Here is a 25,871-nt window from a genome sequence, read left to right on the forward strand (position 1 = left end):
CAGATCTGACTTGCTAGGAAAGGCGCGGATACTATGGAGATGAGCGCTATGCAGAGCCGCGAGGTAGATAGAACAAAGTAACACGTGGCTTCGGGAGACATGCACTGATGCTTGTGGAGGGTCTCTTTGTTGGAACGGTTCGTCCTGCTGGAAGACCAACATGCATGTCAAACCCCTGGATAATATCTCCAGATAAAGCTTTAGAGATTCAGGGCAATGACCTAGTAAGAGAAACCTTTTTTACCGAGCTTATTGTTGGTTGTAATCCTCTCCATCAGCAGGTGAGAGCTGACTGGAGGTGCTTCCTCTGGGCTTTACCTTTGCAAAGGAGTAAATATTCTGAAGAAAACAACGGTTGGTTGGTTGGTTGGTTTGGGTTGTTTTTTTGTTTTGCTTTAAGACCTTGCTTTGCCATAATATTTTCCTAATGAGTGCTTGGGGCTGTCCCATCAGCAGAATGCAATGCAAGCACCGGGGCTGCCCTTCATTTGCTTCAGCCTCTCTCTGCACATGCTTCTTCTTCCACCCGTCCTCCTCCCGGTGAGAACAGCAAAGCTGAGTCTGAATCTGTCTCTTTTTCTTGTTGCAGGAGTGGCTGCAAGGTGAAGAAATATGAGATGCAATCTCTGGTCCTGGATGTTTGCACTCAGGTACAGTTAAGCAAATGGCTCTTACCTGTGTTCTTCGGAGGCCAGCAGGAGCTTGTGTGTGGGAAGTGAGCATGTTGAGAAGGAGGAGGATTTGCAATCCTGATTCAGGGATGTCTTTCCTGATACCAGTCTGATGTAGGGGGGACATAATCATGAGACGAGCTTGGAGGGCTTAGCTTTAAACTGATATTTACCTGTAAAAACCCAGAACCAGCCAGCAGACGTCCCGGAAAACACTAGATTGCTCTACATCCCCCTTCTCCGATGAAAATCGCTCTCAACATTGCCAAATCCTGGCTTCTGGGAGCAGGTGAACAACATGAGGAGGAGCTGGAAGAATCCACGATGGAGATGTTTTATGTGCAACTATCCGATAATCCTCCCCTCCCTGCCCTGATAAGTTTTTCGGCCAATAAATGAAACCATGGTCTCTACATTTCTGTGTTGTTCATAGGAGGGAACCGGGGCAATACCTTGAAAGTGTCCCCTGTCCATTTCTGGGGCAGTGGTGTGGTGCCAAGTTTTGTGATCACACAGCTTAATGGATTTTGTCCATTCCTTTCTGCCATGTGTTTCTCTCTTCCAAAACCTTCCTGAGGTGCCGATAGGAGCAGCTTGCCCGCTTGACGAGTTTTCTTTTGTTTTCCATTAGCTGTTCTGATGACGCATTAGCCTGATCCCTATGGATTAGTTTAGCCCTCCTGAATTGCCTGCCTTGATCCCACAGGATGAAGGAGCATTGATCTCAAAAATCCCAGACGTTGCAAACTGTGATGGCCACGCTACTGATGAAGAGAAGCTGGCATCTACATCCTCCAGTCAGAAACCATCCGGGCCAGAGGTGAAAGGTGAGCCAGAAGACGACCTGGAGTACTTTGAATGTTCCAATGTTCCTGTATCTACCATAAATCATGCGTTTTCATCCTCAGAAGCAGGTATGGAAGCATATATCTATTTATCTCTCTCTCTAACTCTATAGACATATACAGCATGTAGACTCAGAAATCCAAGTGACCTCTAAAATAACCTCTAACGGCAAACAGAGCAATGAGAGCAGCAGCATCCCACATCTTATTTACATTAATTGGGCAGGAAGCTACAGTATATTCTAGTTAAAGGCTCAAATTGCTCATCTGTATTATTTACATTATGAAAAATCAGTGATTGTAGGTTGTTTTTATATAGGCCCTTTTTAATTTAGTGCTGTACAGAAGCTCACAGCATTACATTAGAAAGTTCATCTCCGTGGCCACTGACTGAATCTGGCTCAGACAATGGATGTACAGAATAAATCCAGGATCACAAACAGTCCCCTCTCTCACAACACTGGTTCTCCTGCTGCCTTGCTGCTTCTGCAAATTCCCTGTCTAAGCCATGAGTCTGTTCTGTCATGTGAATCCAATGGGGTGAAGTGGGGCCAACCTTTTATCAAGCTGAAAACCGGCTTGTGCTCTTTCAGAACAATCAAATGTGAATCAAAAATCAATTCCTGTAGGTGCGCTATTGCTTTTTTGACACCTGCCCAGTGTGAGTGTGGGGAGACTGAGAGTTGGTAACATGTGGACTGATATTTAGTAACGGTAATTAGAAAAAGTGTGAGCAATTTATCTAACACATTGTGTTCAAAGCACTATTCAGATGTTAACTAGTCCTCACAGCCCAGTAAGGTAGCTCATCCCTCAAGGTATTCTCTTCATTTTACGGGTGAGGACACTAGGGGCACGGCTACTCTTGCAGATGTAGAGCGCTGTGAGTTAAACCCGCCTTCATAGATGGCAGTAGGGAAAGCGCTGCAGTCTGTCCACACTGACAGTTTCAAGCGCACTGGCGTGGCCACATTTGCGGCACTTGGAGCAGCACTGGGAGCAGTGCATTATGGGCAGCTATCCCAGCATGCAAGTGACTGAAACTTGCTTTTCGAATGGATGGAATGGGGTGGGGTGGAGTGTGACAGGGAGTGTGTTATGCGTATGGGGGAGAGAGAGAGAGTGGGTTTTTGGGGTGCTGAGAGTGTGTCAGCATGCTGTCTTGTAAGTTCAGACCCCCCTCCCCCCGCTTCTCTCTCACTCACTCAAAGCACATGTACCTTTTCTCGGAGCTGATAAGCAGCCGGCTTCTCCAAACTGGAGCTTTGAAAGGGCATTTCCACATTCCTGCAGCTGATTTCACAACAATGACAAGAGTGGCCACTTGACTTAAGGGGATTGTGGGATGTTTCCGGAGGCTGATCAGAGCGCAGTAACGCAACACCTCATTCACACAGGCGCCACAGCGCTCCATCGGGGGCGCAGCAAACGTTATTCCACTCACCAAGGTGGAGTACAAGCAGCACTGTAGCTGCGGAGTCAGAGCGCTCTACGTGCCTTGCCAGTGTGGACGGGAAGTGAGCTAGGGCACCCGAGGCTCCTTTATTGCACTGTAATTCGCAAGTGTAGCCAATGAGACACAAACTGGTTAAGCTGACTTGCCTAAGGGTCACACATTAATTCGAGTTAGACTAGAAATTGGATGTGCCTAGATTTTAGTCCCAGGACCTATCTACTAGATCATGTAGATCTGTATATTAGAATCGTATAAATGACAACTGTTCTGGATACGTGCCTGTAAGGACATTTGGATTTGCTAAGCAAGGTCTGCAGAAACAGTCGTGGCAGTATTTTGTCTTCTGTTGAATTTGCAGCTCCAGCCAATCCATTTTGAAATAATTAAAAGTCAGCAAGGGTGATGTTAAATCTATGTCAAAGGTACAGGTGAGAACGGCAATAACTGCCACACTGAAAATTTGCAGCCATCTCCTGGCCAGTTTTGTTTCTTACACATTAATCATTTCTCCTGAAATGTGAGAAATAGCTGTAATAGTCTCTGTGGGCATATTTCCTGGAGGAGAGAATTCTTACTTTTCTCTACATGGGAGGTCACCGTTGATAATTAACTGAGCCACGAGCTGTTGAGTATTCCAGGGAAATAAAGGTTTCGTGGAATAAGGAGAAAAAAATTTATTTCACATATTTGTTCTTGTAGACTCACAGGGCCTGATTCCCCATCACCTTGCTCTTTGGGTAGCAATGTGTCACAGTGCAAAACTCACGTCTTTCCCATCATTCTGATTTGGTTGCATTCGGCACTCACTTTCCACTGATGGAAGAGATTGGCCACAGTGCAGGGCAATGCAGAATCAGGCTTACTGAAAATCTAGACAATAAAAAATAACAATAGACCAAGTGGAGAAAATGAACTAGAATTTGTAGCAGTGGAGAGTGGGCCCTTTCACTTCCTGCTTTCCATCATAATTGTATTCTGATGATACATTTGCTTTTGCCAGTCACATTCACAGAGCACCACAGTGTAATTTAGGAACATAGGGTTCATAAATTATATACTGGAGTCATGTAGGGTTGCACGATATCCACAGACATCAGTTATTGGAGGAGGCAGCCTTTATCTACTCTCCTCTGCTGCTGGTGAGAATAGAAAGGGACACATGAACCACTCTCTTGACAGATCATTGGGGCCAGTTGGTGTGAGGCTTATAGTTGTGTTATTCAGAGTGGGGGGAACAGCTGTTGCTTGTCACCACCTGCAGTATCAATACCCTTTCATCCCAAACGATCCCTCCACTTTACAGAGACTATATATGTGTGAATCATTGCAACCATCACTGAAATGCAGACACCTCTGAGGTGGAACGCAGCACCAGTAATTAACCCTATGGAATGATTTTCCAAGGTTTGTGGTGGGTTCTCTATCACTGGCATTTCTAAATCAAGACTGGATGTTTTTCTAAATGATTTGCTCTAGTTAGGAATGAATTTAGGGCCATCCCATGGCCTGTGTTATACAGGAACTCAGATTGGAGGGGCACAATAGTCTTTTCTGGCCGTCAAGTATACAAACCTGTTTGGTAGCATGCAGGGAGTGAAAGATCTTGCACCCAATCAGTATTCAGCCTCACACTTGTTGCCGGTGGTTGTGCAAATCCAGATTGTGGAGCTGGAGAGGGGGGGAAAGATGGGGGACATCTTGTGCACACGCCAAACTGAGTGTGGTTCTGGAAAGGTCAATGGCTGTGGTCAAAACTTCTCAGAGGCAGCACCCTGGAGGACTGAAATTGCCCTTCCTCCTCTTGGTGTGTGACAATGTCTCCAAGTGGCAGCAGCATCAGGGGAGAGTATGGGGGGCAGAGGCATGGTGGGCACCTCCCTCCCTCCTCTAGAAAACCAACCAGCATTGCTACTCTAAGTGGTGATGGAGAAAAGGGGCCATCAGGGCAGCGTCTTGTCAAGCACAAAGGTGGGGAAAAACCCTGCCCTTAAATGCTTATTCGGACAGAGCTGGCTCTGAGGCCAAAGCACAGTGAGGGGATGGGTGCCCTGGGGCACAGGAAGCCAGAGGAAACCCATGATCTATGATCCCTATAAAAAAGGGGGGAGGGATAGCTCAGTGGTTTGAGCATTGGCCTGCTAAACCCAGGGCTGTGAGTTTAATCCTTGAGGGGGCCATTTGGGGCAAAAATCTGTCTGGGGATTGGTCCTGCTTTGAGCAGGGGGTTGGACTAGATGACCTCATGAGGTCCCTTCCAACCCTGATAGTCTATGATCTCTATGAACACACACCAGAGGCAAAATTTGTTCACAGCCAGTCCCAACTGCTCTATGTCTTTTTCAAATGTCCTACAGTCTCTGCATTTACCAACAATATGATGCAGATGGGGTTAAATTCAAAACTTGGGAGGTCCACTGAAAATACCTTGTCACTGCCAAGGTCAGGAGCCAGCAGTCGAGGGGAGTGGTGTGAATGGCACCTGTCAAGGACAACGGCACATTGCGGCATGGCCACAAAAGCATTGTTCCCCCCTTTGCTCTGAGTGCAGCAGCAGGGAAGCCCTACAGGGTGGGTAATGCTGAATCAGCAAGCCCACCGCTTTGCTGCCACTCTTGTTCTTGGGTGCCCCTGTGGGGAGCGGGCCAGTGATTTTCATTGGAGGGGAAGAGTCCCCACTCCCTTGATTGCACTTACATGGATCCCTTTATCCCCACGCCCATTGAGCAGATGGACACCAGCCCTGTACAGAGATGCCAAGGGCTGGCTGTCCTCAAGAGTGAGGGTCAAGGCCAAAGAGAGACACTTTCCAGGAGATGTGCTCGGTCACTGCTTAAGACAGGGACTCTCGTCTTTGGTCCTTGGTGACATCCAGTGAGCCAGGTGTTTAATCCAACCAGCACTTAATAGTTTGTTTTAAAATGTACACTGCTTAATATTGCATAGGAAATGCTTCATTGTCCTAATTCACACTAAAGGCTAGGGCACGTGAGAATTCTGTATGCAGTGCAAACTAGTGGATTTTAATCAAAACAATTGTTCACTGGTTGGAACAAAAACCTGGGTGGTTGGAGATCACTGAGGACATGAATTTGCTCAGTGCAGTTTACATTTGGAACTGTATTTTGCAGAACCTGCAAACTTTTGATCAAGTCCTACTCGTTTTTTGGGCAAACTCATATTTTTTTGACCATCCAGTATTCACACACACAACCCCCCCGCCTTCCCCCACGTAGCCGCCTCTGTCCTCTTGCACATGTATCTGCACAAAGGCCTGTCGTCTCCATGGTTACTGCAGTACACAAGCTTGGGAAGCGTCTTTCCAAGCTTACTGTTGTCTCTTGCAGTGCCTGAGTAAAAATATTTGAAATCTCTATATATTTACTTAAAACTGTGATAAGCTTAGGAGTGTGTGTGAGAGTGAGAGAGTGTGCTAGGGAGTGAGTCTCTCACCCAATGAGTGAGACTTGCACCACCTTGCCTCCTGCAGGACCTCTCTACAAATTGGCCTGCAAAAGATGCTGAATGAGTGAAGCAGCTCATCCCTTCTAAGCTCCATCACGTGATGGGTTTTCCCCTTAACTCTGATCTCCTTTGTGCCCATCCATTACTCCTGTCTTGAGCCCCGGGGCTGGAGCAAAACCTCTGTGCCTGACCCAGAGCTCTCAGGGTGGGCAGTTGCCACCTATGTTGCACGTCACCTTATCCCATAGGGACTATTAATTCTAATAATATCTTAGAACCATCCCTGACAGGAACCGGTTGGACAAACACCTGCCAGGACCAATAACACTTGGTCCTGCCTCAGTGCAGGGGACTGAACTAGATGACCTATCGAGCTCCCTTCCAGCCCTACAATTCTGTGATTCTGTGTTACATTGATATGACACTTCCCAAGCCAAAGGATCCCAAAGAACACCCCAAAGTTTACAGAGTACATGGATAATGACCGTGACTGTAGACACTCAAGTAAATCCTGTTAGAAAACAGGAATAGCTCAAGATCTCATCTTCATGTGTATTTGTACAGCACCTAACGCAGCTTATCTAGGGAGTTGTATGGCCCCCTTACCACAGTATCTGAGCACTTCCTGGTCATTAATGGCTTGTATCCCCACAGTTCGAATGAAGTGGGGTATCATTCATCTCCATTGTACGGATGGAGAACTGAGGCACAGGATAGATTGATTTGCCCAAGGTGAGGAGCTGGACTTGGGTCTCCTGAGTTTCAGTCCAGCAGCCTCACCCCTAGCCCATCATTCCTGCTCTGGGCTCTGATCCTCCCTGGGGCCCCTATTCAATATCAGTACGGTTTGGCACTGTACCTACACAGAGCTGCTGCTTTGTCTTCCGCATACTTTGCCAGCTCCTTTGGAAAGCAGGTGCTGGTATCATAGAATATCAGGGTTGGAAGGGACCTCAGGAGGTCATCTAGCCTAACCCCCTGCTCAAAGCAGGACCAATTCCCAACTAAATCATCCCAGCCAGGGCTTTGTCAAGCCTGACCTTAAAAACCTCAAAAAATCTGCTCCTTTGCTGTTGTCAGGGTTTCCCCCTGGGTGGGCATGTCCCTGTGTGTAAGGAAAACTGATAGGCCATGTGCTGACCCAAAATAAAACTGTCCATCCGTGTAAGGAACTCCACAGAGCCTGGAATCCTGAGCCTTGGGGAACTGGAAGAGATGGCCTTAAACTCTTCTATTCCAGCAAATCTCTTTGCTGGAGTGACAGTCATGCTCTCAAGGCGGCTGTAACACCTTGTGCCCTGTGTTTTAGGGTTCGAAAAAGAGACATCCAAACAGAAGGAGAAGGATGGGCCCAGCAGCATCCTGGTAAGTGCAGCTTCACCTTTACTCTGACCTCCTGTGGCTTCTCCTGTGCCAGTGACCTCCTGTGAAACACCGTGATTCACCACGGGCCTGATTCTTCAGCCCTTACTCACATTCCTTGACTTGAGCAGGGTTGTTTGCATGAGTAAGAAGTGCTCTTTGTGAGTAAGAGCTGGGCCTCTGCCTGCATATTGCGACACTTGCATGCACAGTGAAAAGTGGGAGACTATGCTGAATATACTAAATGAACACCCCAAATCCCTGCTCTCTGACTGCTAATATCCCACATTCCCTGATACAGGCCTGAATCCTCCAGGGCGCTGCAGAAATGGCCAAGTGGCCTCTGGATCAGCCTCACAGTGGTGGGAAGTCTTTCTGAAAGCACCTCAGGAGAAAGCTTCTTTGGGAGCTAATGTATTTAAAATTGTGAACTGGGAATTTAACCAATCCTGATTTCACAGCAGCCCCTGAAGTGCACTCTAGAGAGAGGCCTTCCTTCTGTGCGTGCAGCCCAAAGCTTTGTCCAGGCAGGCAGATGGGATGGTCCTGGAATAGGCAGATGGGCAGGGAAAGGCAGGGGCACGTGAACTGTCGGCAGAGGGGATGGTACTTTGTACACCCAGGAATCCTGTGGAGAATCAGGACAGGTGGGAGCGTGGGAGCCACACGTGGTCAGGAGCAAGTGATGGACAGGTGGATGTTTGTGGTCCCCAGAATCAGATGGGCACTGGAGACATACACAGATGCTGTCAGAGCATTTTTAAGATGCCCAGATATGAAGCTTTACAGCCTGAATGAAGTGGAAGAGGAGAAGTCAGGGGATAAAGCCCAGACCAGTGACAAGGGAGAGTCTTGTCCCCATCACGTGGAATCCTGTAGCAGCCGCTGGTGAAGAGCAGGCAATGCAGCCCGATAGCCACAGCAACTCTCCCCAGAGACAGACGGTGGCTGTGAGGTGCTGGCAGTGACAGCTGCTGCGTTTGCCTGCAGACCGTCTCTGTCCTTGCCAGCTGCCTTCCCATTGCCATGTGCTTGGGGAGATTGGCATGTGGTGTCATGCTCTTGTGGACTCTGTTAGACCGGCAGTGTAATCCCCTTGCAACATGAATTGGATTCATGTGGCAAGAGGCTCTTTTAAAAGCTGATGGGACGCTGCCAGGTGTGCCCCTCAATGCACAGCTAGTCTGCTGTCCGCATGGGCTGCATGCACGGCTCCCTCTGCTGGGCGATGCATGGAGCTGAAGTGGTCTCTGGTAGTGTGCCGCTGCAGTGTCTGCTGCTGGGGCTGCTGGGGATGGGAGAAGAGAGGAAAAGCGAGAAACAGAAAACACAGACTGGTGGAGTGAATAAAAATCCTGTGCCTCTCTGGAACCAATCACAGTGAATAGCAATAGGGAAGTAAGCTCTCACACCCTATTGGAAAGGGCCCCAAACTCTGCTTCTGGAAGCCAGCTTGATTGCTCCCTCCCTACAACTAGGATGGTGTCCACTGAAGAGGAGATAAAACAGCCCTGGTGATCAAGAGAGCACTGCATCCTGATAGCTCAGCCTCATGCACAGTAGCACTGCTGGGAGCCAGGCAGCAGTGTCAGAGCAGCTGTGACCGGTGTGTAGATAAAATCCCTTCCCTACTGCGACAGAGCCGTGGGCAAGGGAGCGTGCTACGCCGGCTCAGCTCCATGTGGCTGGAACAGCTAAGAGAGGAAGGTGGCAGGCAGATGACAATGAGATTAACCCCAGCAGCCAGCTCAGCTTCCCTGGGACAGATTTCACTACCCTAAGCCTCCCAAGGACATGAGTAAAGCAAACCAAGGGGAAAGTACTTGCTTTCTGTGGGGATTCCCAGCTCAGGTCTCCAGAGCCCTGCAGCTGTTCTAACGGTTCAGTGTAATGCATTAGTTGGTACAGAGAGGCTCTGGGGTGGACGTGGGCATGCAGGGCTCAGCGGGGTATTGGGCCACATTAGAGGGAGACTCTCCACTCAGTCAGACAAATCATGGTCAGTGTCCAGGGCAGCTTGTTCCTTCCTTGGAACTGGGAGCTTAGCAGAAAGTGGGAGCGGCTGATTTGGGGAGCGGGAAACATGAGGGATTGTTACTTGCCGAGTGCTCAGGAGCATGTGCCCTAGTGTAGGGTGTCATCGGGGAGTCTCCAAGCTACACCCAGAGCTGTTACTCCCAAGGAGCTCCGCTCTTGGTGCACTGCATGGCCCTGGGCAGGGTTGCATTAAAGAGATTTTTCCAACTGCACCAGCTTGGGGTCTCAGAGCATTTGTGCTGAGAGCAGCTGACGCTTCCATTACTGTGCTGTGTTCACTCACCTGCCGCTGTGCTGCGTAATAAGAACATTCACCCTCACTAACCAAACAAGATTCTGTGTCTGGCTTGGGACTGAAAAACACTAGAACTTACTGCTCAGAGAAAGGGTGTTTTTCATTAACAAAACACTGCACAAACTTTGACTAGCTCCTCGGTATAATGCTTCTCTCTTTGTGGCCTGTGGCCAAGCAGATAACTGGGAAGGGAGTGTAGCTGGGATTAGTGGCATACAATTAAGAAAAGGACATTTTAGGAGACTAGGTATCAGGAAAGATTTTCTAACAGTGAGATCGGTCAGGCCGTGGAGGAATCTCCCAAGAGAAGGGATAGGAGATATTTAAAGCTAGATTGACTGCAACAGTGGAGAATAGACCCCCTCAGCAGTGCAGTATATGAGGCCTTTTCTAAATGATTTTAGCATTGTGATTTCCTTGCATTTAAGTAAGAGGAGATGGGTTCTGAGTGGAGAAGTCCCAAGGCAGAGCACATGTGACTTTGCTCATTAGTAAAACTAGCAAGGGAAATCTGTGAAAGGTGCATTGATTTCCAGATCAGGGTATTAGATTGTGAAGTTCTCCCTGGCAGGAGAGACTCTTGGTTTTCATGGGGTGTGTCCCGGATGAGGCTGCTTTGAGTAATTGGTCAGAGAATATGCAGCAAGCGTTCCAGAGAACACAGACTGGAGGGGCCCTATCCGATGACCTCCTGCTCTAAGGAAGCATGTTAAATACCCGGCTGGCCCAGTTGCTCCAAGAGGAGGTTGCTGCTGCACAGCACATGCTAATGCAGAGGGAAGGGGATGGCGATCTGTCTCCAATCAGGGAAGCAATGATTGGACCCTGTCTGCACAGGAGTGTCAGCTAGATGGCTGCCCTGCAGAGACAGATAATCGACACTGCTCCCTGCATGAAGGCTGTCTGACCCTAGAACCACTTGTGAAGCCCAGCAAAATAACCCATGCTAAGCAAACATCTATACAACTGCTTCCCGCTGTAGTGAATCCCCCATTAAATGGGAGGTGACTGGCACAGGATACGCTGTCCCCTGCAGGCCCTGACATAGGCTGCTGCAATTAACAACACTTAGCAAAGCTCACGTGCCTGGAGCTGTTTTAAATTGGTAGCAGCACGGGGCATGTAGCAAAGCGAGTGTGATGATATTGTGGGATCTGGCTCTGGCAACATCTTCATTAGAAACTGTCTGATATAGGCCCTGGGAAACGGGCTTTCTGTCATTTCTACGTTTGGTTTAAATCTAGCATCCTATTCAGGACTCAAAGTTTATTGGATTTCTAAAGGGTGGTAGCCTAGAGACAGAGGCCAGGCTGACCTGGAAGGGACTCACACCCTTGCCCATCAGGTGCATTAGCAAGAGACTTCCCTGGGGGCCTGTTTTCCCTTCCCTGTGCACACATCCTGTGAATTCCTGCTCCTTCTAGAGCATGCGTCAAACCCCCTCACTCTGCAATGGAAGCATGTGCCCGTATGCCAATCTGACAGCTGCATTTTCAAGTGACTTTGGAGGGAATCACTCATTCAGCCTCAAGAGAGGGTGGAATTGGCTCAATAGACAATGGGACCTGAAGGGGACTGGGCATGACCGGAGTGATAGGGTTTGTATCCAGACCAGACACTCCACTGTTTCCTTCCCACAATGGAGATGGGCCTCTGAATGTTCAGTGTACAAAGACAGGATGGGTGAAGGAAGGACTTTAGAATGTGGAGACATACCCCAAAGACGGGCAGTTGGGCAGAAAAGCTGCAGATTGAATGTATCATTGAGCAGTAATTCTTGTCACCGCAGGGCGATTGTGGCCTGTACTCAAAGGACAAAGCCCCTGGGGCCATGACAACCGGAGCGAGTGGAAGTGAAAGTCCTCTGGAAAGCATTTGCCTCAGTGAATCTGACAAAACAGCCGTGCTCACTTTAATAAGAGAAGAGGTAATGGTGACTCTGCACCGTCGGGGCTGGTGCCTGCTTAGGGCAGCAAAACATGTTCACCTAGAGCAGGAATTTGTCTCTGCCTGTGTGAAGCAGCCAGCACAATGGGGCTCTGATCTCCACTGGGGCCTCTAGGGACTACCACACATTATAACCTCTGCTGCCCCACATCACAGGTGTATCCAGGATGTGGGAACTAGCCTCCCAGAGAGGCAGAGATTCTGCGGGGTGACATTCTCAGCGGACAAGGTGGAGCAGGGGATGAAGTTTAAGGCTAGAAGGGAACAGTAGATCTAGGCTGACCTCTATTGCACAGGCCATTACAATTTCACCCCATTACTCTGTACTGAGCCCAAAATCTTGTGTCTGGCTGAAGCACACCTTCCAGAAAGGCCTCCAGTCTGGATTTTAAATCATCGAGTGCTGGAGAATCTTTTGGTTCCTCTTGGGTACCCTCCTACTGCTTGGCTAGCAATTCTCCTGGCCTGCAGAAGGTGCCTGCAAAGAAGATAGCAGCAGATCCCCCCACTCTCATACTTCCATCGTCTTGTGGTAAAAGCAAGACTCCAAAAGGGGAGAGTTTTGTAGCCATGAATGTATCTAAGATCTGTACAGGTCCCTTACTGTAAAGCCCCAGGTGAGCACCTGTGTTGATGTGCAGTGGCAGGCTTTGGGGCAATCATCTCCTTATGCCTCAAGTTTGCCACTTAACGTTTATTTTTCAAGTGGCACAAGCATGTAATTTTCAGCAGAAATGCTTCATAAATGTTTGCAATTAGAGGCTCTGAACATTTTGAGCCAGCACTTGAATCTAGATTAAATCTTTGCCCATTGCTAGTAATCTTAGAATATCAGGGTTGGAAGGGACCTCAGGTGATCATCTAGTCAAACCCCCTGCTCAAAGCAGGCCCAATCCCCAGATTTTGCCCCAGATGCCTAAATGGCCCCTTCAAGGATTGAACTCACAACGCTGGGTTTAGCAGGCCAATGCTCAAACCACTGAGCTCTCCCTCCCCCGTAAAGAGCTGTCTTCAGCTGATATCAGAGCATTCGGGTTGCATTGCTAGTGGTTGGATTTAATGTCTCTGATTATACTCTATGACATTCCCAAGTCACAGTCTGAAGCTGAGCTTCAGTTGTCGGGCTCCACCTCCCAGAAGACAGCCCTTGTATGCCTGGAGGTGGAGAGTTAGAGTTTGCATTTTGTTTCCTTTATCATGTAGATAATCACTAAGGAGATCGAAGCAAATGAATGGAAGAAAAAATATGAGGAGAGCCGACAAGAAGTCTTGGAAATGAGGTAAAAATCTGAGCTCTCAGGTGTTCACCCCTCCAGCGTTATCCTTTAGCATTTCCACACAGAGCTACAGATCCAATCATGCCTGACTCTTGGGGGACATTCCATGCAGCCACTGGGGTATATTGAAGCAAAGCTGTTGATTTTGGGGTGCTGAATTGGTTGGTACTGAAAAGCTGCTCATGCATCTCTTCTTTTGTGATTCTTGTGGTTTAGTTCGCTCTGGTGGTAATAAGATAACATGAATAGCCATGCTCAGGATGGAACATGTTACAAGCCGTGAGCTCATCATGCTCAGACTGTAACAAGTCTGTCATGTTCTTTGTGCTAAGAGTAAAATCCTATTAACTGTGCATGTCTGAGAGCCCAGGGGAAGGCCAGGTCAGCTGGGTGGAAGCTGAAGGCAGATATTACTGGAGAAGAGAAGAGGTGATTGAGAGGAATCAGAACTATAATCTAGACTGTTTCAGGGACTATATATAGTTTCAGACTGTGCACACAGGCTGCCTCTGGAACTGGCTGGTGTCATTTTGTTTTCCAAAGCCTTAAGAAGTGTGCTTGGCAACAACATACCAGCTGCAGTTTGCCAGCAACAGAACTTCACAGATACAAACAAAACCCCAGACTGTGTGTAAATGTCCCCTGTCCCCTTTCGTTCTAGGAAAATCGTGGCTGAATATGAAAAGACCATTGCCCAGATGATAGGTAAGGCCTCTCTGGGTGGCAGCCGTCACTAGCGTTAGGAAGTTGGTGGCCTCGGGATGGCTTGTGGGATGCTGATCACAATAACAACACAGAGAAAAATGGACCCAGTTTCATCTGCTTCCCCATGTTCAGTGCCCATCTGCTGTTACAACCAGGACTGGCCTCCATAAGGAGCATGCAGCAGAATCCCTTATTCCCACTGCACCATCTGCCCTGACCAGCTTCTCTCCATTCTGACAAATGACCGTTAGGTTTTCTAAGTGGGAGGTTCCATGTGTTCCCATAGCCTGGACGTTCCTCTCTGTTAGACATCCCACCCCATCCCGCCGCCCCTGGCTTTCCACCGTGACGATGTATCGTCCAGCCAAAGTGGGCTGACAGAAGCTCCCCTGGAAGAGCCATCAGCAACATCTGAAGTTGGCCAGTGAGGACCACTGCAGTGACGGCAGCTGTACTTTCATCCCTGCTTGCTCCTGGGAGTCCCTCCTGCTTGGAATCCAAGCCAGGGCTGTCACGGGGCAATTTGGAGCGATAACCCCGGGGCGTAGCGGCAGCAGTCTCCATTTCAGAAAAGGAGAGTTTTGATGTAAATATAATTTACTTCTAATTCACAGAAGATGAACAGAGGACAAACATGGCCTCCCAGAAGAGTCTGCAGCAGCTCACGATGGAAAAGGAACAGGCCCTGGCAGACCTGAACTCCGTAGAAAGGTCCCTGTCGGATCTGTTTCGGAGATACGAGAACCTGAAGGGCATTCTGGAAGGGTTTAAGAAGGTCCTTTACTCTCTTTGGAGACTTGCTTTCCTCTTCCTTGTTGTACCTCCTGTGCTGCCTGTGTGATGTTCTGTCTGATGGTTTCTGGTTAAGGGGTTATAGAAGCACACAGGCTATTACTGTTTCTTGTTCAATACTGTTCTGGTCGTCCTATGTCCCCAATGCCACTTTGAATCAATGCTCCTCGGTAGAGTTGGGCAAAAACAGATTTCTCAATACACTGGCAAGGCCAAGATTTTGGAGCGGCGGGGGAGAGGGAAGGGAGATGGAATTGTTTCAGGTCAAACTGAAAATGAAATTTTTTGAAATTTTCAGCAAATCAGAAAGTAAAAAAAAATCATTTCAGGGTGACCAGAACGTTTTGTTTTGCTATGGAGCATTTTTTATAATAAAATTAAAGGACATTTCTAAGCTAAAAGTCATTTCAAATAAAAACATCAGGATGGTTTATTTTTAAAACGTTGAAGTTTAAATGTTTAGGTTTTTTCAGATTTTTTTTCATTTGAAACAATCTGGCAAAATTGACACAAATTTGCAAATTGTTTTAATGTCGCCAAATCTTCATTTTTCACCAAAAACAAGTCAAAAAATTGCCCAGCTCTACTCCTTGCCCTCAGTTGAAGGATGTTTCCAGTGCTTGCGTTTATCTGTCAACACTGGGATGAATAAGCAGGGTACCTTTCTGGGCTGTAAATGTCACAGGAAGCCAGTGATAAGAGCTGCTGGAGCTGATCGCAGCAGGGAGCCTGTTCCTCTTTATAGATTTTACGGTCACATTCTCCCTGTACTCTGTGAACAATAGACACCAGAAGTGGTAGAGGGATACAAGCAAAGGGCTGGAGCAAAGGCAAGGTATTATAAAAACATTATCAGAGTGGCGTAAAAAGGCCGTAGCATAAATGAGCAATCTGTCAGACGAATAAAAAATACTTCAAATTGTGAACCTCAATTTCCATCTGGGTGTCAGTTTTGTAGTTCGTATCAGCACAGTGTGACGTGCTCAACTCCATTTCAAAGTAGTCACCATTGTTTTGCAATTTTTATCTTCCAGAATGAAGAAGCTTTGAAAAAATGTGCTCAGGATTACTTAGCCCGGGTCAAACAGGAAGAGCAGCGGTATCAAGCCCTGAAAATCCATGCAGAAGAAAAACTAGACAAGTAAGAATCCCAGATGTGGGCTCTGCCGAATGCAGGCTGAGTCTGGAACTTTGGGAGAAACAAGAATGAGCTTTGATTTCAGTCTTTCAACCAGGTTTATAAATAAAAAATTAGATTCAGACCAGAGTCTTTGAAAGAATCTGTAACGTTGAGAAGGGTCCTGCTCATTGTTTATAGACTCATAGAGTCATAGACTTTAAGGTCAGAAGGGACCATTATGATAATCTAGTCTGACCTCCTGCACAATGCAGGCCACAGAATCTCACCCATCCACTTCATAACAAACCCCTAACCTACGTCTGAGTTATTGAAGTCCTCAAATTGTGTTTTGAAGACCTCAAGCTGCAGAGAATCCTCCAGCAAGTGACCCGTGCCCCACGCTGCCGAGGAAGGTGAAAAACCCCCAGGGCCTCTGCCAATCTGCCCTGGAGTAAAAGTCCTTCCTGACCCAAATATGGTGATCAGCTAAACCCTGAGCATGTGGGCAAGACTCACCAGCCAGCACCCAGGAAAGAATTCTCTGTAGTAACTCAGATCCCACCCCATCTAACATCCCATCACAGGCCATTGCGCATATTTACCGCTAATAGTCAAAGATGAATTAATTGCCAAAATTAGGCTATCCCATCATACCATCCCCTCCATAAACTTATCAAGATTAGTCTTGAAGCCAGATATGTCTTTTGCCCCCACTGCTCCCCTTGGAAGGCTGTTCCAGAACTTCACTCCTCTGATGGTTAGAAACCTTCATCTAATTTCAAGTCTAAACTTCCCGATGGCCAGTTTATATCCATTTGTTCTTGTGTCCACATTGGTACTGAGTTTAAATAAATACCAGGGAGGGAGAGGAATTATACCTCTGATATATTTATAGAGAGCAATCAGATCTCCCCTCAGCCTTCTTTTGGTTAGGCTAAACAAGCCAAGCTCTTTGAGTCTCCTGTCATTATATCTGAAATCGAGATAAATTAGATCCACTGCGTTTTCTTTGTCTAAAAAATCTGTTACCTTCTCAAAGAAGATCAGATTGGTTTGGCATGATCTACCTTTTGTAAAACCATGTTGTATTTTGTCCCAATTACCATTGACCTCAATGTCCTTAACTACTTTCTCCTTCAAAAAATTTTCCAAGACCTTGCATACTACAGACGTCAAACTAACAGGCCTGTAGTTACCCAGATCACATTTTTCCTTTCTTAAAAATAGGAACTATGTTAACAATTCTCCAGTCGTACGGTACAACCACTGAGTTTACAGATTCATTAAAAATTCTTGCTAATGGGCTTGCGATTTCATGTGCCAGTTCCTTTAATATTCTTGGATGAAGATTATCTGAGCCCCTCGATTTTAGTCCCATTAAGCTGTTCGAGTTTGGCTTCTACCTTGGATGTGGTAATAGCTGCCTCCATATCCTCATTCCCATTTGCCATCCTACCATTATCTCCAAGCTCCTCATTAGCCTTATTAAATACTGAGGCAAAGTATTTGTTTAGATATTGGGCCATGCCTATATTATCCTTAACCTCCACTCCATCCTCAGTGTTTAGCAGTCCCACTTCTTCTTTCTTTGTTTTCTTCTTATTTATATGGCTATAGAACCTTTTACTATTGGTTTTAATTCCTTTTGCAAGGTACAACTCTACACGGCTTTTGGCCTTTCTCACTTTATCCCTGCATGTTCTGACCTCAATAAGGTAGGATGACCAGATGTCCCGATAAAATTGGGACTGTCCTGATATTGAGCAGTTTGTCTTGCGTCCCAACCGAAGTATGGTCAGGATGTCTTTTGTCCTGATATTTTGTTTCGTGCAGGGTGGCCTTTTTTTTTTTTTGCTTAGGCAGCGGTGACAAGCAGAGGGAGCGCCTTTTCAATTGGTACACTCACCTGGCATGTCCGTATCTTTGGTGGCATTTCAGTGGCGGGTCCTTCACTCGCTGACAGTCTTTGGCGGCATTTCGGCAGTGGGTACTTCTTTCTTTGCCGGCAAGATTTATTACCCACCACGGAAATGCCGCCGAAGACCATCAGTGACTGAAGGACCGGCCACCGGAGTGCCGCCGAAGACCCGGACACGGTGAGTGTAACAACTGAAAAGGCGCTCCCCCTGCGGCGGTCCCGATATTTTGGAGTTGTCATCTGGTCACCCTACAATAAGGTAGCTTTCCTTGCTGATCACTCCCATCTTCCACTCCTTGTAGGCTTTCTGCTTTTTCTTAATCACCTCTCTGAGAAGCTTGCTCATCCAACTTGGTTTACAATTCCTGCCTATGATTTTTTTCCCCTTTCTTGGGATGCAGGCTTCTGATAGTTTCTGCAACTTTGACTTGAAGTAATTCCAAGCCTCCTCTGCCTTTAGAGCCACAAGTTCTTCAGCCCAATCCACTTCCCTAACTAATTTCCTTAATTTTGTAAAGTTAGCCCTTTTGAAACAAAAACCCTAGTCACAGATCCATTTTTGTTTATCCTTCCATTTAGTTTGAACTGAATTAGCTCATGAAGGTGTGAATTTAAACTGATGTAGTTAAACCAGTCAAACCCCTGTGTTGACAGTCTGATTTTGGTATAAGGAGCTTATTTTTGTTCATCTTAAACTTGTTGCAGTTGACTTAAGCTACCTCAAGAAAAGCTGCTCTGAAACTGAAAGCAGTGTGTCTACACAGGGGTTTGCCCATCTTAAATAAACCAGTTTAAAAGCCAATTTAAGTTTAAACTATTGCAACATCCCCATGTAGACACAGCCTCAGAATCTATTGCTCATAAACATGGAGGAGATCTGGAGCCAGCACAGCAAGTGCAGCTGTTACTGGTTGCTTTAACAGGTGACTTTATCCTTTGCTCTGTTAGGCGTTTAGATAACTGTACCCTGTGGCACTGTGTAATGTTACTCTCTTGGGCTGTAGCCAATGCGATAAATATTCTTGCTCACTCTGTGTGTGTGTCTCTCTCTCTAAACCCCAACGCAGAGCCAATGAAGAAATTGCTCAGGTGCGCACAAAAGCAAAAGCTGAGAGTGCAGCTCTCCATGCTGGGCTGCGCAAAGAGCAGATGAAGGTGGAATCGCTGGAGAGAGCCCTCCAACAGAAGGTAAAGGCCCCTTGGCCACTGCCCCCATCTGGATCCCGAAGTGGTGTTTGTTTAGCTATTGATTTCAGTGGAAACAGTTGCCATTAAAGTGTCTCCTACTGATCTTGGGATCATTCCTCAGATCACAGCCGGCGTGAGAGAGAGGGTCTCAGAAAAGCTAACCCAAAGCCAGGCAGAGTGAGGAGGGGAGGAATATAAATTCTGTTCTTTAAATCTCTGCCTGTTCCCCACTTACCATCACACTGGAATATTGCTGTGGCTATTGGGAACAGCTGCATTTCAAGCTGCACCGTCCACTTGGGGACATGAAATCCAGACGATAAATGATACTGGGGTGTCTCCATGCGGCTGTTAAACCCACATGCACCATGGAATGTGTGTCCCAGCTGATCCTCGCCTTGAGCTGTATCAGGATTGTGCTCCTAGACAGGGACCTGGGCTGGTGGGCAGTTATATGGAGCTTGAGAGCAATAAATTGTGATTAGGATCCCCCAGGATCAGCCTAGACAGCAGATCCTGCAGGACTATCTTGGAATGCAGATCCCTGGCATCATTCTAGGGAGATCTCCTGGGGATCAGCGTGGATAGTGAGTCTCTTTTTCTACATGCTTCTCTGCCATTCACTCAGCTGGCACATGCCAGAGTGCCTGCATAGTACAAGGATAGCTGCTTTGAAATGCAATGGATGGCATTACAAAGGGATTAGTAGCCATAATGCTGTTTGCAGAAACGAATGCCCTGAACTACAGTGCCAACTGCAGAGCAATCTCATTGGCCCCCGCACGCCATGTGATAGAGCCCCAGTCCCTGCAGAGGGTCAGCAGTAGAAGCAGATTGGCTCTGCCCCCCTACCCCCAAGGGGCCATGCCTTCCCTTTTATGATGATGATGATGATTTATTTGTATTACCGGTGGGGAAAGGGTCTGGAATTGATCACTCACTGGTTATCTGTGGCCGTCGGGGAACTTCAGTTCTTCATCTCCATGTGACCATTTGTCTTTCAGAACCAAGAAATTGAAGAGTTGACCAAGATCTGTGACGAGTTGATTGCAAAGATGGGAAAGACTGACTGAGCCTCGCCGCCCTTCGTCCAACACTCTGCACTTGGCTGCTTTTTTTGTAACGTTGCGCACCTTGCCTTATTCTCTAGGAATAATCTCCCCTGAGCAGAGAAAAGCACATATGCACAGCTGCCTGCCCCACTTGACTGCAGGATCCCATCACCCCAGAGTCAAAGCTGGTGTCCCAAAGGGTTCTAGTCTGATTGTTTCAGAGGGTTTGCAGCCCCAGGTTTTTAGGGCTCAGCTCAGTTTCTCCCTAATCCAGCAGGACATGTGCATTTCCTATGGTGTCATCAGCAGCCACATGCCCACCCCTACAGACAGCACCTCAATTAGGCCTGTGGACATTTTCTGGGGTCCCTTCCTGGCAGCTAGGGAGCTGGTTTCAGTTGTACCTATATGAGAGCTGGGATTTTTATTGGGTACATTCTATCGAGCACCTAACCAGCTGGCATTTTTCTCATAAAAACAACGGGGAGGTCCCAGCGGTGATGCTGAGCCCACACCCAGATGCCAAGAGCTGACCGGGCAATACTGGCACCTTGAGAAAGGAAGGCACTGTGGGGTCTAAGTAGAAGTGTCTGGGATAGGGAGGTAATGATGTTAAAATCAGGGGTATCTGACAGGAAATCTCTCTCTCTCTCTCTCACACACACACACACTCCACAGCATGTGGTTTTGATTAGCTGGTTAATCCTACACCTGAAGTGGTTTGCCTGAAAGTGGTTTGATTCATTTCTGATATGCTGATCCGAGTGTATATTCATGTAACATGTCCTAGCAAGTCCTGATCCCATGTCCTGCCAGCAGCTAGGGAGGGAAGCCCAAGTGTCTCTCTGGATATGTCTACACTGCACTCTGAGTTGTGATTGCAGCTCAGGTAGCCATACCTGTGCTAGCATGGGTAAAATAGCAATGTAGAGGCAGCAGCATGGGCTTCAGCAATGCACGTAGGTACCCAGGGTCCCTGGCGTGTTTGTCCTGCGCATCTACATTGCTGCCTTTAGCCAGGCTTGCGCAGGTGTGTTAGCCTGAGCTGCAGTCACAGCTCAGATTGCAGTGCAGAGGTATCCTTGGTCAGTGCACTTTATTGTCCTTGCACTAGGGCTCTCTGTTCTCTCTCATCAGCCTTGGTGGGTCCTTCCTCACAGCTGCACAGCTGGAGCTTCCATCCAGACAGATGTGCGTGCATATTTGGTAACCTACTTTGTACATATCCTGTTGGGGTGGTACCACTTCCCCAGTGCTGCCCTCCAGCACCATCATTTCCTGGCATTGATTAGTAGTATTTTCATAGTAATTCAAAATATGCAAAGCAGAGCTCTTTGGTATTGGTTCAAAATGCTGCTGTGAGATTAGAGGAGTGACCTCTCCCTTTGGGGACTGCAGAAAAAAGGGAGCAGGCCCTAATTTATGCATCTGGTGAATGTCCTAAAATCCTTTTCTCCAAGTCCATACTGAATGCCATTTAAAATGATGCAAAATGCTCTGGACTGTGTCTTGCTCTCAGAAATGCCTTTGCAGTTTTACGAATACTAAAAGAACCAGAAACTAGTACAAGCAAAGTCAGTTGCAAACAGCCATTAAATAAACTCACAGGTCCAAATGGGCAGGAAACCAAATCATACTAGCTATGAAAGCAAACCACTCAGTGGAACTGTAGTGTGCATTTTCCCTTTGTTTGGACCAAGCCAAATTCATGCAGAATTGCTGAAGCACCTTTCATACTGCAGTAGAGACCCAGAAGTTCTGCAGGGTGACGTATATTTAAATGTATGTAGCTTGTTTTTGTACCATACTTGGAATGCTGTTGCATGAGCCAACGTTAGCAATGACTTTTACCAGTTTGCGCATTGGCAATGCTTTCCCACCCTGCAGAGTTGCAGCTGGTCTCATCCATATGGCATTCACTAGGGTGCAGTACCCCTAGCCTGACAGCAGTGATGCTCATAAGCTGTATGAACTGTTCTGTCCATGCTAATTTCTCTTGGTCAGGGAATTATGCTTGGGAACCATTTGTCTGAGGTTTTGTGCAAAGCAGTCCTGCCCTTCAGACAGAGAATGTAACTCCAGAACAAAACATAGGCTGTGCTAGGCAACAGAGGGGTGGCAGTGGATCCTATTTTAAAGTCCTGAGTGGATAGTGGTGAAGTATCAAACCAGGGAAGGATTTGCTGTTTTGGAACTGAGCCCTAGCTGGTGGCAGATGTAAAAGTTTAGCAAGACTTTTGGCTGCTATTGTTTCATACCAAAATCAAACTCTTCTATTTTCTGGTTCCTAACATGGACCATGCAGAGCACGTCTGTTTCTGTTGGAGCCATAGTTCTAAAATATACTTTATGAAATGTATTCTGTAGGGAGATGATGATTATACATTGAACAAGACTAAGATGATGCCACCCTGCCCCTAGCGCATGACTAGCTAATTGGACTAGTTTAGCATGCCTCCTTTGAAAGTAGTATCCTGCTGTGCACTGGAGAAGGTCCCTCCAAAATTAGCCCAGGGTAGTTCCCTTGATGGGATATGGACCCCCAGCGTTTTTGTGACTATTGTGGTGGCAGGAAAGGAACCCCCCCATTCCTGTGCTGTTCCCCCGGGTGCAGTAGTTACACAGCCCTCAAGCATGTTGGTAGGAAAGCTTGTATCAGATGATCTACAGAGGGGGACGGGTCACCTCTGTCCAGGCAGTAAGTGAGCCAACCACACACAAAGGAGAGCATGCAGCCACGAGGCTGCTCTTCCTGTCAACGTCAGTGATCTGGTTACACCAGAGGTAGCCAAATCCAGATGGCCAGATGCTTTAGAACGGATGCCAGAATCTTTTAATTTATTTATTATCGTCATTATTGTTATTTTTTAAATTATTTTCTCTGAAGTCTAGACCTTGACTATACCTTAACCAAGAAATTTTGGACCTTGACAAAAAATAATTGCTTGCCCCTGGGTTATACCATAGTTTGAGTATGGCCAGACTGAAGTAGGACCATTCTCTTTCACTCACTTGTTTCCAGAACGTACCTAAATCGTGTTGTGATTCTTGAATAATAATGACTCTTTCTTGGCAGGCGTTAGCTAGATGTTACTGCAAGTGGACAATGGCAAATAGATGAATCAAAGGTGAGCCCCCAAAGGAAAGAAGCCAAACATTGAGATACAGCTCTGAACCTCTGGGGTCTGCAGATTTGGGCTAGAAACCTTGTTGAGAGCAACCATTCTGTGGGAGGAGCTTGGCCTCTCCACTTCCAGCCCCGGCAGGGATGGGTAAAAAGTAGAGGAAAAAAAGTTGTGTGAGGGAGGAGAGTTATCAAGTTTTTTTCAGATCTCAGAAGATGTTATTTGTTATTTTGGCTTAGTTTTGAGTTGGGGGCAAATTTCAGGTTGTTTCTGATTTAATCGGGATCCATTTAACTCCCCCCTAGTAACAATGGGCAAAATTCCAGCACAAGGTCCATGCACCACTCATGTCGCATGTGATTTTGATAAGACTTGAGTGGTACCTAGTCTTGGCACTAGTCCTCTGCACAGGTGTGAATTTCACCCAATGTGCTCAAAATGTTGCGTTTAAATAAAGCCGTTCATAGATTGTAAAAGAGCAGCCAGGATCCCGGGCTGACCTGCTCTCTGCAAACAGTGTCCATGTTGTAGCAGAGTTTAGATAGTAACCAAATGGCATTGAAAACCTGCCTGGCAGCTCCAGAACCAAATCTGAGTTTTTGTAAAACATTATTGTACTACCCGATGAGAAAAGCCTCTGAATAAACAAGAGTTTGCCACAGAACTGAGAAGAGCTTTCTTAATAAAGTGTGTTTAATAAAAACCCCTTTTATGTTTGAGTCACATCACAGGGTCTCCTCATCCCCAAAAAAATCCACATAAAAAGTGTAAAATATGTCCGTTAGGTCCATTCTTTCTTTGTTATGAATAGTTGTTTGATGTGATCTCTGCCCTCAGATACACGGCCCCATATTATGCCACTCATGTTCACTCCCACCTGTGTTAAGAGAAGCGAAATTAGATTTCTGAGCAAACGTAGTTGCATTTGCTATCTCACTGGGGCCATAAGGGACTAAAACAAAAGCAGGAAAGGTTTGCTTCTTGAGGGCTAAAGTCTGGAGATCCAGCGCATTAGGGCGCCGGGAGACTGATTCTTCAAATCTTAGCATGTTTTGAGGTAGCTGTCTCTCTGTGAGGTTTTTTCGGTAGCTCTAGATGATGCGTCCTGGCAGAGAGGTTTTGATAAACTCCAGAGAACACAGCTCCATAAAATACAGTCATGAGTCTCAGCATCTATACAGAACTGTAGCTTGCAAATTGCGAAGTAAATCTTTAACAAACCTCCCTCTCCTCCAAAGGTAAGAGAGCTGAAATGCAAGACAGTTCTGCAGAGAGCTCCTTTCTCCCCCTCAGTAGTAATCTGATTTGAGAGCATTTTCCCATTTGTATCTGTTCCCCAGAGTCCAGTGATTGCACTTTCACTGTCTGTATCATCTGGTTGTTCCATTTCTGTGCCTCTCAGCATGCCGTTAGAATTTGGGCAAATGAGATTCCTAAGGAATGATTTATTAACTATAATATGGTTATAGTTACATATATAATGGTTATAGTTATATATAATGGAAGATGTATGGAACTTTAAATCAGTGAGAATGTTTTATCTTGTATGCTGCTTTATAGTGTGCAGACCCAGAGGCAAAGCTTTGGTATACACTGGCTCATCATCGGTAGACCCTTCTATTCAGGTCTGTAAAGATGCCGCTTCATCTTTTGCCATTCAGTAGCATTTGCAGGAAGATCTGAAAGTTGCTGCTGTTCTCTGTACAGGGAGATAATGGCAATACTCAAGCTTTGCTGAGTAATTTTTACAAGTGTCTTGTGAACACAAAACTCCTTCCCTAATGAACAAGCCAAGATGTATCGCTAATACCCGGAAACTTGCAAATGGCCATGCACCAAGTTCAAAGCATGATCTCTCTCTTTTTTCCAGTAGAATTGCACCACCCCTTTTAACTGTCAAAGTTGCCTGCCTGTAAAATTATTAATGTTGCCGTCTACAAGTGTACATTTGCAATAGATCTCTTGTCTGCAGTAAAGTGCCAATTAATGACCATCCTGACTGCAAATCTGTTTCCACTGCATCCCTCGTGCAGTCTCTTCCCTCCCAGAGGCAGGAAGAAGAACTCTGCATTGACTACTATCAGGATTGCTTTGTACAGTGTATGTAACTGCCATCTGCATAAATTTTATATGTACAATAATTTCCCTTTTATATGTCAGGTAAATATTTGTAAGAGTTATACTCACACAAATGAGATTATAATAATGATTACTAATATATTTTTTCCATGTTTCATTGCCTGAATAAAAACTGTATTTACCATTCTTGGATGTTTTTCCTGTTTTGGTTTATTGTATGTGTATTGAGGACCTGATTCTGACCTCATTTACACAGGGTTAGGTGTCACTCCATTGATTTCAATGCAGTTACTCCTGATTTACACCAGTGCAAGTGTGATCAGAATCAAATCCTGAGACTGGCTTTTATGGCCCTGAGGTCACGTGCTTTATAGTTTCATACTAATTTGAGGGGATGTTCCCTGTATTTTGTGGGTTTACATGGTGACAGACTTTGGGCGGGCTGGCTGCAGAAGGGTGAATAGAGGGTTGTGGTCATAGATCAGGAGACAGGATTCAGTTCTAATCCCAGCTCTGACACCAATTCTCTTGATGGCCTCA

General features: G+C 46.5%; 1 protein-coding gene across 6 annotated transcripts in view; it reads left to right on the forward strand.

Annotated features, from left to right (window-relative positions):
* The window catches only part of TACC1 (transforming acidic coiled-coil containing protein 1), a 90,976-nt gene extending 65,468 nt beyond the window's left edge, over positions 1 to 25,508 (forward strand). For 5 of the 6 annotated variants that reach the window (XM_039523323.1, XM_039523321.1, XM_039523324.1 and 2 more), the window contains 10 exons: positions 590 to 650; positions 1,378 to 1,585; positions 7,744 to 7,799; positions 11,918 to 12,055; positions 13,279 to 13,355; positions 14,014 to 14,057; positions 14,672 to 14,832; positions 15,884 to 15,990; positions 18,955 to 19,075; positions 20,080 to 25,508. In XM_039523323.1, coding sequence (XP_039379257.1) covers positions 590 to 650; positions 1,378 to 1,585; positions 7,744 to 7,799; positions 11,918 to 12,055; positions 13,279 to 13,355; positions 14,014 to 14,057; positions 14,672 to 14,832; positions 15,884 to 15,990; positions 18,955 to 19,075; positions 20,080 to 20,148 — 1,042 coding nt within the window. In that variant the 3' untranslated portion in view covers positions 20,149 to 25,508. The remainder of the gene's footprint in view (positions 1 to 589; positions 651 to 1,377; positions 1,586 to 7,743; positions 7,800 to 11,917; positions 12,056 to 13,278; positions 13,356 to 14,013; positions 14,058 to 14,671; positions 14,833 to 15,883; positions 15,991 to 18,954; positions 19,076 to 20,079) is intronic. The other variant, XM_039523322.1, reaches the window with a different exon arrangement.
* Positions 25,509 to 25,871: the final 363 nt, after the last annotated feature.

This window comes from Mauremys reevesii, linkage group 2 (genome assembly GCF_016161935.1).
Source record: "Mauremys reevesii isolate NIE-2019 linkage group 2, ASM1616193v1, whole genome shotgun sequence".
In the NCBI taxonomy this organism is placed as follows: domain Eukaryota; kingdom Metazoa; phylum Chordata; order Testudines; family Geoemydidae; genus Mauremys; species Mauremys reevesii.